The sequence below is a fragment of the Callithrix jacchus genome, chromosome X (genome assembly GCF_049354715.1).
Source record: "Callithrix jacchus isolate 240 chromosome X, calJac240_pri, whole genome shotgun sequence".
Taxonomy (NCBI): domain Eukaryota; kingdom Metazoa; phylum Chordata; class Mammalia; order Primates; family Cebidae; genus Callithrix; species Callithrix jacchus.
This window is the reverse complement of record NC_133524.1, coordinates 151,449,205-151,463,497: the sequence shown is the minus strand read 5'-3', so window position 1 is coordinate 151,463,497 and position 14,293 is coordinate 151,449,205. Positions and strand designations below refer to the sequence as shown.

At 43.8% G+C, this 14,293-nt stretch overlaps 1 protein-coding gene across 6 annotated transcripts in view; it reads right to left on the bottom strand.

Annotated features, from left to right (window-relative positions):
* Window positions 1-10,996, bottom strand: part of VAMP7 (vesicle associated membrane protein 7) — a 63,709-nt gene extending 52,713 nt beyond the window's left edge. For 4 of the 6 annotated variants that reach the window (XM_054251594.2, XM_054251595.2, XM_035288118.3 and 1 more), the window contains exons 1-2: window positions 10,874-10,996; window positions 2,951-3,040 (exon numbers count right to left, since the gene is read on the bottom strand). In XM_054251594.2, coding sequence (XP_054107569.1) covers window positions 2,951-2,979 — 29 coding nt within the window. In that variant the 5' untranslated portion in view covers window positions 2,980-3,040; window positions 10,874-10,996. Of the gene's footprint in view, window positions 1-2,885; window positions 3,041-10,873 lie in introns of all 6 variants that reach the window. The other 2 variants (XM_054251593.2, XM_035288117.3) reach the window with 1 other exon arrangement.
* Window positions 10,997-14,293: the final 3,297 nt, after the last annotated feature.

Below are 14,293 nucleotides of genomic sequence, written 5' to 3'. Positions count from 1 at the left end.
GCCTAGAAACACACAGATTACAAGTCTAATATATTTTTAGAGAAAGCGTAAAGCCCAAATCATAAAAGGCTGGGATTATTTAACCTCTAACCTCTAGGTCTACAAACCTACGCTGGCAGGAAGAGGACTACAAAATGTGTACAATTCCCAAAGACGATATACTCTCTAACTCCTATTTTGGATATGGCCAAAAAGGAAGAACTACCTGGAGAGCAAAGCCAGGAGTCAGGGAAACAAGGTGAGGGAGTTCCTCCAAGAAAGCAGAATCATTACCACTCCCCAGTCAGAACAGGGGGGCTTTGAAGTAGTGTGAGGCAATAATTATTTGATCACTACTTGAAAGCAATGACTTCTACATGTTTCTCATTTTTTCCTTTTCCTAATGGGAATCTGTAACTCTCAATGTGATGATCCTTTTCCTTCTTTTTTTTGAGACAGAGTTTCGCTCTTGTTAACCAGGCTGGAGTGCAATGGCGCGATCTCGGCTCACCGCAACCTCTGCCTCTTGGGTTCAGGCAATTCTCTTGCCTCAGACTCCTGAGTAGCTGGGATTACAGGCACGCACCACCATGCCCAGCTAATTTTTTGTTTTTTTTAGTCGAGACGGGGTTTCACCATGTTGACCAGGATGGTCTCAATCTCTTGACCTCGTGATCCACCCACCTCGCCCTCCCAAAGTGCTGAGATTACAGGCTTGAGCCTTATCTCACCATTGTCTACCAGGTTAGGCTGGGATAGCAGGGAAAAACATACGACTTGCCTTTTAGTTTATGGTCAGTGTACCATGGGAGCCACACCAGGGCCTGATGGAGAGAACTGTGTACCACCTAGACATGCTGGACTTGGAGCCAAACACAGTGACTAGATAGGCCTTTGGAGCTACCTCCTGAGAGAAGAGGCATATTCTATGTTTGGGTAGAAAGGTTCACTGAGACATCTGGGTGGCCAGAAGAGTACACTGGAGACTGCAACTCATCCCCTGATATCCTATAACTTCCTCCAGAGTAACAGAGTTTTAGTTGAGCCCACGACTACATAGCCAGAGATGACAATTCCTGGCCTCCCTTCTAGCTAGGTTGACTAAATGACTGCATAGAGAACAGTAAGATGTAAGTGGAAACTTCTCAACAATAAAAATTATCAGGCCACTTCTGGGCCCTGCCTTTAAAATTACTGGACAAGCACTGGGATATAAGAAGCACCAAAGGAGCTGCCTTGGCCAGGGACGGAAAATGCTAATTGCTCTGGGAATTAGAGAATTGGAAACGGCAGTCACTCCAACATCCCAACCATCTCTGGACTATCTAATTAAAATTAATACTGTATCTTGGGTCTCTCTCACAGTAGCTTAGAGTGGATCTTAAACTGTATAAAGGGTTAGTCAGATAAAGTAATAAGGACCTCCTTCTATGATGAGAACTAAGGAAGTAAGGCTGGGATAAGTAACAAAAGATTTTTAAGCGTCAATGGGTAAGGTTGAGGCACTTTTTTTTTTTTTTTTGAGGTAGAGTCTTGCTGCGTCACCCAGGCTGGAGGGCAATGGCACGGTCAAGGCTCACTGCAACCTACACCTCCTGGGTTCAAATGATTCTTCTACCTCAACCTCTCAAGTAGCTGGGAATACAGGTGCCTGCCACCACACCTGGCTAAGGTGGAGGCACTTTTTAAAACTAATTACTAAGATTTCCCATCTATGCCCTCTCTAATAAACCACCAGCATGATCTTTCTAAAGCAAAACCTAACTGTGGGCCAGGAGCGGTGGCTCACACCTGTAATCCCAACATTTTGGGAGGCCAAGGCACGCAGATCACCTGAGGTCAGGAGCTCGAGACACCAGCCTGGCCAACATGGTGAAACCCTGTCTCTACTAAAAAAACAAAAATTAGCTTGGCATGGTGGTGCACACCTGTAATCCCAGCTATTCAGGAGGCTAAGGCACGAGAATCACCTGAACCTGGGAGATGGAGGTGGCAGTGAGCTGAGTCACACCACTGCACTTCAGCCTGGGTGACAAAGTAAGACTGTGTGTGTGTGTGTGTGTGTAAATAAAATACAAACAAACAGCCGGGCGCGGTGGCTCACGCCTGTAATCCCAGCACTCTGGGAGGCCGAGGCAGGTAGATCACGAGGTCAAGAGATCGAGACCAACCTGGTCAACATGGTGAAACCCCGTCTCAACTAAAAATACAAAAAATTAGCTGGACGTGGTGGCATGTGCCTGTAATAAAAAAAAAAAAATGGCCTACAAGGTCCTACACGACTTTTCTTCTACCCATCTCTCTAGCTTTATTTTCACCATCCTGGACACCAGTCAGAGAGAACAGTCTGCAGTTCCCTAAATATGTCCACCCTATGATCTCATGTTGTTCCTTCTACTTGGAATACCATCCTCCTATGTACTACTTCCCACCCTCCCACCCTCCCACCCTCAACATCGTGGATTTGACTGTCTACCTTCATTAAGCTATAACCTTTATGAGGGCAAATATTACATTTCTTATATCCCCAGCACCAAGCAAAGTACCTGGCAATAGCTAAGTGCTCAGTAAATATTTACTGAAAGAATAAACAAAGCAACATTATCTATCTTATCGGAATCATTTCACGTATCATAGAGCTCTAGAGCAAAGTCATTTTCACATTTAACATTTCCATATCTTTCTTCAAAATAAAATAATAACGCTTCAATAACAGAATAAAATAATTACAAGGTACATTTATAAGTAATAAAATCAACTATTTTCTAAGCTGGTGAAGGTTACTATTCTGTTAGCTTATTCAAATTATGTACATAGAAGCTTGTTTTTTCTACTTTTCTACCATTCTGATTACAGTAACAGAATTCCCTTGTTTCATCCCATACCACATCCAGAACAGAACTCACTTGCCATGTGAGTATGTTAGTTTGTTATTTTCAGAAGGTATCTTAGCCAGAATCTGCTCTGTCACCTCCAGGAAGTTTCCTCCACACCAAGCATGTTTGGCAAGGATAGTGGTCCCCCTGGCCACAACAGCAAAAAGAATGGCCATGGCTTCAGTCTATCAAAGGGAAAAAGACACAGATTTAGAATATTTATTTGACATCATCTTTCAAAAGTAACTTAATGTAATTTATCAATGTAGATACCTGGAGATAGTATCTAACAAGGTACTGTAACATGAAACGTTAACAACCAACTTAAAAGCAGGCTTAACAAGAAGGTCAAAGTTTTATACAAACTTACAACCTAAGCCATGCTTGTAAGCATACAAAGAGGCATACAAAACACACACACACACACACACACACACACACACACACACAACCATTGATAGACTGCATTTACAAATTATTACAGCACAAACAGATATCACCCTTTTGAAAAGCAATGACCATAGACAGCAAAGGGACACAAAGATATCTTCATTCTTTAATGTAGTAATTCCATCCCAAAAATTTATTCTAGAGAAATAGTTCAACAGAAGTTAAGACTCTAGATTCACAAAGATAACTATTAACAAAAATAGCCTATATTTATTGTTTACTATGTGCTAGGTACCTTTTTTTTTTTTTGAGACGGAGTTTCGCTCTTGTTACCCAGGCTGGAGTGCAATGGCGCGATCTCGGCTCACTGCAGCCTCCACCTCCTGGGTTCAGGCAATTCTCCTGCCTCAGCCTCCCGAGTAGCTGGGATTACAGGCACGCACCACCATGCCCAGCTAATTTTTTTGTGTATTTTTAGTAGAGACAGGGTTTCACCATGTTGACCAGGATGGTCTCGATCTCTTGACCTCGTGATCCACCCACCTCGGCCTCCCAAAGTGCTGGGAGTACAGGCTTGAGCCACCGCACCCTGCCCTAGGTACCATTTTAATTACTTTATAACTATTAGTCCATTTAAACCTAACAACTCAATGAGATTGTATTCTATTATGATACTTCTGCTATAGATGAGAAAACTGAGATGACTTATAAATTTCCCCCAAATTACAGAGCTAGTAAGTGTGGAGCTGCAATTTAAACCTAGGCGGTATGAAACACAATAGCAAATTATAAACTGCTTGAGATCAGGCAATGTGCAGATTCCTTATTGGAATACCAGCATGGCATGACAGCACACATTCCTACTGTCTAAACAAAGTTGTTCCCCAGGGTTGTGATCTTGATCATCTTTCTAGAATTCTCCTTACACATACGTAGCAAGTTAGAGTTTCCAAATTGCTGTCTTATACCTTATTTCCCTTGATACTAAAGCCTTCCTAATGAAGGATCTTACTGTTCTCTCTCTCGTTTTTTTTTTTTGAGACAAGGTCTTGCTCTGTTGCCCAAGCTCCAGGCTAGAGTGCAGTGGTGTGATCTCAGCTTACAGCAGCCTCCATTTCTCTGGCTCAAGTGATCCTCCTACCTCAGCCTCTGGACTATCTAGACTATAGGTGTGTGCCACCATGCTTGGCTATTTTTGTAAAGCCAGGGTTTCACCATGTCACCCAGGCTGGTATTGAACTCCTGGGCTCCAGAGATCCACCTGCCTTGGCCTCCCAAAGTGCTGGTCCCATTCTGTTTCTTCAAAGCATTATTACACATTATCTCTGCTCCTCTGCCTCCTTTTAACTCTTCTACTTACTATAATCTGGCTTTAGCCCTTAACACTCCAAAAAACCATGCTTCCTAAGGTCACCAACAGCCTCTATGTTGCAAAATACAGTGGTTGCTTCTCTATTCTTACCTTACTTGACTCTCAGGAACAGTCAACACTGCTGACCAACCCTCCTTGAAATGCTCCTACATCTTTGGTTGCTCTTTCAGTCTTCTTGCTGACTCTTCCTCCTCTACCTGACCTCTAAATGTTGACTCTCCTCCGGGACTGATTCTGTGTCCTTTTATTTCCAGATGAGCTTAGTTAGATCTGCCATTTTAAACATGATTTATTTGCTGAAGATATATATTGCATACAGAAAAAAAAAAAAAGAATAGTGCCACAGATAAAACCCAAAGCACCACCAACAACTGAGGGAAAGGAAGACAAAGACTGAGGAGGACCAAATGGGAAACCCAAAAGTGTGGTGGCCCAGAAGTTGAAAGGAAAGAAAGAAAATAAGACTGTAAAACAACCAATGACGTTTTATAACAAGGAAGGAGATCATTGCTTGGGATCAAAGAGACATACAGTAGAGAGGAACAAACACAAAGAGAAACAGAGATAAGAAATCATATGTTCCCTGAAATAGAGAGATGAAAATGTAGCAGCCTCAGTCCCAGTGCAGGTTCAAGAAGAAAACTAACTTGGCAACAATTAATACAAGGCTGGGCGCAGTGGCTCAAGCCTGTAATCCCAGCACTTTGGGAGGCCGAGACAGGTGGATCATGAGGTCAAGAGATCGAGACCATCCTGGACAACATGGTGAAACTCCGTCTCTACTAAAAATACAAAAAATTAGCTGGACATGGTGGCACATGCCTGTAGTCCCAGCTACTCAGGAGGCGGAGACAGGAGAATTGCCTGAACCCAGGAGGCGGAGGTTGCAGTGAGCCGAGATCACGCCATTGCACTCCAGCCTGGGTAACAAGAGCGAAACTCCATCTCAAAAAAAAAAAAAAAAAAAGATCTAGTGTTTTAGTGAACTATAAGTTCATTATGAACCAACAGTACAAGATATTGCTTAAAAAGGCTTACATAATCTCAAAGAACATTAAGAAATAGGGTGTCATACCAGTTTAAGTACTAGTAACATTATACTCTGTGCTGGTGAGAACACATGCGAAATACTGAATTCAATTCTGGGTAGAATATTTAGAATATTCTGGGACAAAAGGGAGACAATATGGGTGAGAGACATGGAGATTGTGTCATCTGACAACTGGATGGAGGAACTAGAGATATGTAACATGAAGAAGAGATGACTTAGAGGGAACGTGACAACAGCTTTCAAGTTTATATAAAATACAGTTACCTTGAACAGGGAGCAAATTACTCTAAATATAACTAGGAACGATGGATATAAGTTATAGGCAAATAGTGTTTTGTTCAATAAAAGCAGTCCCCAACTTAAAAATGACTGTTAAACAGTGGGTACAAAGCAACAGAAACTTTACTTTCCTTCCAGATGTCACTAATACGAATTCCTTCCTCTCTCCTATACTGCTAAAAATCCTACCTATGACTCAAACAGATTTACAGGAAAAAAATAAACAAGCCCATTCAAAAATGGGCAAAGGATATAAAAAGACACTTTAGAAAAGAAGACATATATGAGGCCAACAATCATATGAAAAAATGCTCATCATCACTGGTCATCATAGAGATGCAAATCAAAACCACATTGAGATACCATCTCACGCCAGTTAGAATGGCGATCATTAAAAAATCTGGAGACAACAGATGCTGGAGAGGATGTGGAGAAATAGGAACACTTCTACACTGCTGGTGGAAGTGTAAATTAGTACAACCATTGTGGAAGACAGTGTGGCGATTCCTCAAGGACTTAGAAATAGAAATTCCGTTTGACCCAGCAATCCCATTACTGGGTATATATTCAAAGGACTATAAATCGTTCTACTATAAGGACACATGCACACGAATGTTCATTGCAGCACTGTTTACAATAGCAAAGACCTGGAACCAACCCAAATGCCCATCGATGGTAGACTGGACGGGGAAAATGTGGCACATATACACCATGGAATATTATGCAGCAATCAACAAGGATGAGTTCGTGTCCTTTGTAGGGACATGGATGAATCTGGAGAACATCATTCTCAGCAAACTGACACAAGAACAGAAAATGAAATACCGCATATTCTCACTCATAGGCGGGTGATGAAAAATGAGAACACATGGACACAGGGAAGGGAGTACTATACACTGGGGTCTGTTGGGGGGAATAGGGGAGGGACAGCGGGGCGGGGGAGCTGGGGAGGGATAGCCTGGGGAGAAATGCCAAATGTGGGTCAAGGGGAGGAAGGCAGCAAAACACACGGCCATGTGTGTACCTATGCAACTATCTTGCATGTTCTGCACATGTACCCAAAACCTAAAATGCAATACACACTTGGGTCTACCGGGGGGAATAGGGGAGGGAAAGCGGGGTGGGGAGCTGGGGAGGGATAGCCTGGGGAGAAATGCCAAATGTGGGTGAAGGGGAGGAAGGCAGCAAAACACAGTGCCACGTGTGTACCTATGCAACTATCTCGCATGTTCTGCACATGTACCCCAAAACCTAAAATGCAATAATAAAAAAAAAGATGCTACCTATGAAGTCTTACCTGCCCCCATTGTGTCTTGTAATAGAATCCATAACATCTTGATGAGTACTGGGATAACAAAACAACTGCAGCACAGTGAACACTGCACTTGAAGTTGGAAAACCTGGCTCTGCTAATTATTAGCAGTATGCAAATGTCTCATAAACCGTTAAGTGCTATATAAAGATAAGACTCAAGAAGAAAAAGAATGGAAAGCTAAACCAGAGAAAGGAAGAAAAAGAGAATGCAATATAAAGGAAAGCCCTGAATCAACACTGTTCCTTTTTGTTCTCCTATTCATTCCTCACTTGGTCCCACAGCCATCATCCCAGTTTTACTTCATTACCGCTAAGAATCCTGTATTCGTTTCTTGTAACTGCTGTAATAAAGTACCAAAAACTTGGTGGCTTAAAACAACAAAATGTATCGCCTCCCAGTTCTGAGGGCTAAAAGTCCAAAATCGAGGTGCTGGCAGGGCCATGTTCCCTCTGCAACCTGTAGGGGAGGATCTTCCGTTATCTCTTTCTAGCTTCTGATAGTTTGCTGGCAATCCTTGGCATTTCTTGGCTTGGAGGTGCAGCACTTCCATCTTTACCTCTGTAGTTACACGGTGTTCTGTGTCTTTATATAGCATTCTCTCTGTGTCTCTTCCCTTCCTTTATATGGACCCCAGTCATACTGGATCAAGGGTCCACTCTACTCCACTGTGACCGCATTTTCAATTACATTTTTTTTTTTTTTTTTGAGACGGAGTCTCGCTCTTGTTAACCAGGCTGGAGTGCAATGGCGCGATCTCGGCTCACCGCAACCTCCGCCTCCTGGGTTCAGGCAATTCTCCTGCCTCAGCCTTCTGAGTAGCTGGGATTACAGGCACGCGCCACCATGCCCAGCTAATTTTTTGTTTTTTTTTAGTAGAGACGGGGTTTCACCATGTTGACCAGGATGGTCTCGATCTCTTGACCTCGTGATCCACCCACCTCGGCCTCCCAAAGTGCTGGGATTACAGGCGTGAGCCACCGTGCCCGGCCTCCATTCTTGTATCATGAGCAGACCATTAAATTAACTGGCCCACTAAAGTAAGGCGGTAGACAAGGTGCTCGGGAAGAGATGGGAGATCATTTTAGGAGGAACGGATGAAACAAGAGAAGGCATAGAGGTGAGAACAAGGTAAAGAAGGTACATAAACTAGCCTGATGAGATGGAATGGTCCACCTTTGGTGAATGACAAGATTGAGGAATACAGCTGATGGCCTTACATAGAGAAGGTCTTGTATAAATCATGTCATTTAAATTTGATCAGATATGGAGTTTTTCTATTTCAGTTCAACACATATGTACTGAGGGCTTGCTATATGCTAGTCAAAGTAGACACTGGAGGTATAAAGTTGATGAAGAAGGGACTCCTATACTTGAGGGAGCCATGGTACAATGAGGAAGACAGATATAAATAAATGTGATAAAGTGTAATAAGTGAATAATCTAAGACTGTCCACAACCACTCAGGAAATTTCTTAATGCTTTGTGATGATCTCACCTTGGGTGAATAACAGGAATGTAGGTATCAGCTTATGCCTTAGGAATTTCCTCACTATACTGTTAGGATTATTTCTCCGTGGAAGAGAGGCCAAAGTGTCTATTTTACCCTACTTTCCCAGTGCTCAGCACGGTGCCTAGCAGTTAACCTTCCCTCAAGTATTTTTTTTCTTTTCTGAGACGGAGTTTTGCTCTTATCCAGGCTGGAGTGCAATGGTGCGATCTCGGCTCACCGCAACCTCCGCTTCCTGGGTTCAGGCAATTCTCCTGCCTCAGCCTCCCGAGTAGCTGGGATTACACCCAGCTAATTTTTTGTATTTTTAGTAGAGACGGGGTTTCACCATGTTGACCAGGATGGTCTCGATCTCTTGACCTTGTGATCCACCCGCCTCGGCCTCCCAAAGTGCTGGGATTACAGGGTTGAGCCACCGCGCATGCCCTCAAGTATTTGTTGAATAAGTAAGTGAACATTGAGCATACTTTGGTTTTAAATACACTATAAATGATAGATAACTTTATATTCAGAAAGACCTAGTAAGAATAATATTTTCACAACCAAATCACCTTTTGAAGTAAGATAAAGCAGTTGAGCTAACAGTAATCCAATCCCCAACTCTTCCATCTGGGAGTTAGAAAGAATAAAGTAACTACAGATAAACCAAGAATTCGGATGCAATAAGCTTGGAGGAGATAGAAAAAATGAAGAATAAACACTGCTTAGAAAGGGGAAAAGGAGAGGTGTTTATGAAGTCAGGTTATAGATCAAGATTATTCCTGTTAGTATTACAACTATTCTTTCTGGATGATGCTCTGAGACCCAATCCAATCTCTCTGACTTTCTTAGGATAGGATCCCACCCTTTCAAGTCAACCACCTGTTTTATTTCACATTAGGCAATATATAACATAATCCTATTTCTGTTTTCCCCTCTAGACACAAACATGTAAGTTCCTGAGTGTAGCAACCTAAGTCTTGTTTACAGCTGTATCCCCTGCACTTAAAAAGAGAGTCGGCCAGGCGTGGTGGCTCATGCCTGTAAAATCCCAGCACTTTGGGAGGCCGAGGCGGGTGGATCACGAGGTCAAGAGATCGAGACCATCCTGGTCAACATGGTGAAACCCCGTCTCTACTAAAAATACAAAAAATTAGCTGGGCATGGTGGCGTGTGCCTGTAATCCCAGCTACTCAGGAGGCTGAGGCAGGAGAATTTCCTGAACCCAGGAGGTGGAGGTTGCGGTGAGCCGAGATCACGCCATTGCACTCCAGCCTGGGTAACAAGAGCGAAACTCCGTCTCAAAAAAAAAAAAAAAAGAGTGTCAAGCACAGATCAGCCACTCAATAAATATTTGTTAAACATACGAATGGATCTGCTCTCAGCCACAAGTATTCAAAGGTAATTAATATCCCTAACATGGCTGTATCTCTGGGATCAAGGGAGGGAGAATGGAGATACAGGTAGTTGAAAGCAATAAATGAGGCCGAATGAAGACAGCTGATTGTGAGAGTTATGGGAGTGGGAGATGTAAAGCGTTTACCAAAGACGCTAGCACGTGGTCAGAATTTGATAAACATTGGCGGTTAATAAAAACACCAAACAGGTCTGAAGATGAGGAAACAGGTCTAGGCGGAGATACAGTTCCTAGCCAAACAGAGGAAGAAGTGGACTGTCAATAATGAGCAGTGGAGGAAGGGTGAATAAGGGGCCAGGAACCCACGAAGGAGCATAAACAGCCAGAAGTAGGTGAAGCGGAAAGTGACGTCATCGAATAAGGACGCAGAGAGTTTTTAGAAGACTCGGTCGATCTCAAGCGATTTAAATGGTACAGAAAAGTCTTGTAGAATGCAAACTGAGAGAAAATTAACATTTTTTCCCTCCTGTAATGACAGCTTAAGTGACGCATTCTGACACTCTTTTTAACTCGAGGCCTTTCCAGCGGCAAAAGACGCACCTCGCCGAAACCGGACCTGCCCGACAACCGGTACTGTGTACACCAGAGAAGCCCAAGTCACCCTTACACTGCCTACCCGCTCCACCCCAGCACCTTTCCGTCGACACCTTCCCTCTCCCTCCGCAGTTGTGTTTCCGCCTCCCACAGAGCGCGCCCCACTCCATTTACCTGTCCGGGCACCTTCTGAGGGCGCGCGGGCTCGGGACCTAGGGGCGCGGGTCAGCGCAGGGTCGCCAACTGCCCGCTCCCAGAGGAGGCTGGGACCCGACGCCGCTAACTTCCGCGTGAAGCGCCCCGCCTACGCGTGGCCTCTTGGGAATGGGAGCGCTCCTCCAATGGCAGCAGGCAACAGGGCTAGGCCTGCTAAGTTCCCAGCCCCGCCCCCCCCGCACTTCCCAGGAGCCGTAGTGCATTCCGGGAGTAGTAGTTCCGACTGGCCACGTTCCGGGGACAGCTCTGGCCGTAAACAACGTCAAACGCCGTATAGGGATCCACGCAAATGAGAGAATGCAGGCTAAAGATTCTACCTGTAATCCCAGCACTTTGGGAGGCCGAGGCGGGTGGATCACGAGGTCAAGAGATCGAGACCATCCTGGTCAACATGGTGAAACCCCGTCTGTACTAAAAATACAAAAAATTAGCTGGGCACGGTGGCTCGTGCCGGTAATCCCAGCTACTCAGAAGGCTGAGGCAGGAGAATTGCCTGAACCCAAGAGGCGGTGGTTGCGGTGATCCGAGATCGCGCCATTGCACTCTAGCCTGGGTAACAAGAGAGAAACTCCGTCTTAAAAAAGAAAGAAAGAAAGAAAGAAAAGATTCTACCAGCAGTGAGTAGGCGGCATAAATGAAGAGCCACGCTTGCCCCGTCTCTCCTGCTTAGTTTCAGTAGGCAACATTGCCTGTTTCTTCACCGACAAAATAGAATTCAGCTGACAGGAAGTGCCTCTATTTTTGCCATGAAATGTTCTTATTTTCTTGTACCCCTCACCAATCCTTTCTCCCATTCTTTAGCAATAATAATGATAACTACTACTCTCCTTTGATCTAAACCCATCCCTCTTCCATCCCTATTCCCTGTTGCCGAATCAGAGTCAAGCTCTTCTTTTATTTTTGAGACGGAGTTTCGCTCTTGTTACCCAGGCTGGAGTGCAATGGCGCGATCTCGGCTCACCGCAACCCTTCTGGGTTCAGGCAATTCTCCTGCGTCAGCCTCCCGAGTAGCTGGGAATACAGGCGCCTGTCACCACGCCCAGCTAATTCTTTATATTTTTAGTACAGACGGGGTTTCACCATATTGGCCAGGCTGGTCTCCTGGTCTCCTGGTCTCCAACTTCTGACCTCATGATCAGTCCACCTCAGCCTCCCAAAGTGCTGGGATAACACGCATGAACCACTGCGCCTGGCCCTTATTTCCTCCTTTTTGAACTCCTTTATTCTCTTAGCTCTATGCAAGATGCTATACACTCCCGCTTCTCCTCTTACCTCTGTGGCAGCTCTTCATTTTCTTTTGAAATGTTCACATTCCATAGGGTTCTATCCTACGCCATCTTCTCTTCTTATTCTTCACACTCTTCCTGGTGATCTTAATCATTCCCCTTGCTTTATCTTCCCTCTGCAAAGATTCACATTTCACATTATTAAAATTATATTGCATTCAGTATCTATTCTTTAAGAGGCAGCATATTATATTAGAAAAAGAATAAGTTTTAGAGTCAGACAGATCTGAGTTACTAAGCTGTGTGAACTCTAAGTGTTGGCTCTCTTTAGACCTTTCAGGACTCTAGCAAATCCCCTTACTCCTTATTCTCTCCTAAAGTAATCTCATCTGTACCCTAAACTTTATAATATAATTAGCTGTCCATGTAAGACGTGCCTGATTCCCCTTTGCCTTCCACCATGATTGTAAGTTCCCTGAGATCTCCCTGTCAGAGGTATGTGAATCAAAACAACTTTATCGTGAATAGCAGCTGGGTAAAATGAGGCTGAGACCTACTGGGCTGCATTCCCAGATGGTTAAGGAATTCTAAATTGCAGGATGAGATAGGAGGTCAGCGCAAGTTACGGATCATAAAGACCTTGCTGATAAAACAGGTTGCAGTAAAGAAGCCAGCTAAAATCTGACAAAACCAAGATGGCGACAAGAGTGACCTCTGGTCGTCCTCACTGCTACACTCTCACCAGTGGCATGACAGTTTACAAATGCCATGGCAACATCAGGATCTTACCTTCTATGGTCTAAAAAGGGGAGGCATAAATAATCCACCCCTTGTTTAACATGTCATCAAGAAATAACCATAAAAACAGGCAACCAGCAGCCCTCCCGGATGCTCTGACTATGGAGTAGCCAGTCTTTTGTTCTTTTACTTTTGTAAATAAACTTGCTTTCACTTTACTCGATGGACTCGCCCTGAATTCTTTCTCGTGGGACATCCAAGAACCCTCTCTTGGGGTCTGGATCTGGACCCTCTTTCTTGTAACATCCCGGCCATGTTCTTGTAGAGCCTGTAGAACTGTGAGTCAATTAAACCTCTTTTCTTTATAAATTACCCAGTCTCAGGTAGTTCTTTTTTTTTTTCTTTGAGATGGAATCTCGCTCTGTCACCCAGGCTGGAGTGCAGTGGCATGATCTTGGCTAACTGCAACCTCCGTCTCCCAGGTTTAAGTGATTTTCCTGCCTTAGCCTCCTGACTAGCTGGGATTACAGGTGCAGGCCACAATCCCCAGCTAATTTATGTATTTGTAGTAGCGATGGGGTTTCACTTTGTTGGTCAGGGTGTTCTCGAACTCCTGACCTTGTGATCCATCTGCCTTGGTCTCCCAAACTGCTGGGATTACAGGCACAAGCCACGATGCCCAGTCTCTCACATAGTTCCTTATAGCAATGCAAGAATGGGCTAATACACCATTTCATCATGTTGCCAAAGAATGGAATCACCTTTAGTAATTGATGATTTTAGATAGTTTGAGTTTATGGAATAAAGGTTTTGCTTGCCATTTTCAGCTACCCAGCCTGGAATTATAGAATGAAAAGTTTAGAGAGAACCTGATCCAGTTGTACATACAAGAAATTTGCTGGTCTTGGCAAAGATTACAAAGCTAAGAAGCTGGATTATAAACTGGCTCTCATGTACTAGGTGCTCCAGAGCACCTAGTACATGAAAGTACAAGAAAGTCTGTTGGGCTAATATGAAATAAACTTATCATATACAAAGCTCTAGTCATATCTGAGACTCTGGTTTTATATTCTGTTTAACAGGATTGAATCATGATGTGGTTTTTTTTGCCTTGAGTTTTATTTAATGTTTGCATAAGCTTATCCTTAATTAAGATGTTTTACCTCTTATATAATAAGGCATGGAAGTTGATGGTTTAAATATGTGAGGTCTTGATCAAAAAATTCTCAAGAGAATTGAGAGCAAAGTTGAAGGTCTATTAACAAAGACAGGTAGTTACCACCTGGCAGCAGCATATCTATACTAAAGACTGTGGGGTGTGTGTGTGTGTGTGTGTGTGTGCGTGTGCATGTGCGTGTGTGTGTGTGTGTACACCCATGCAAACCAGTTCAGGGGAAGGAGAGATTGGAGCAGA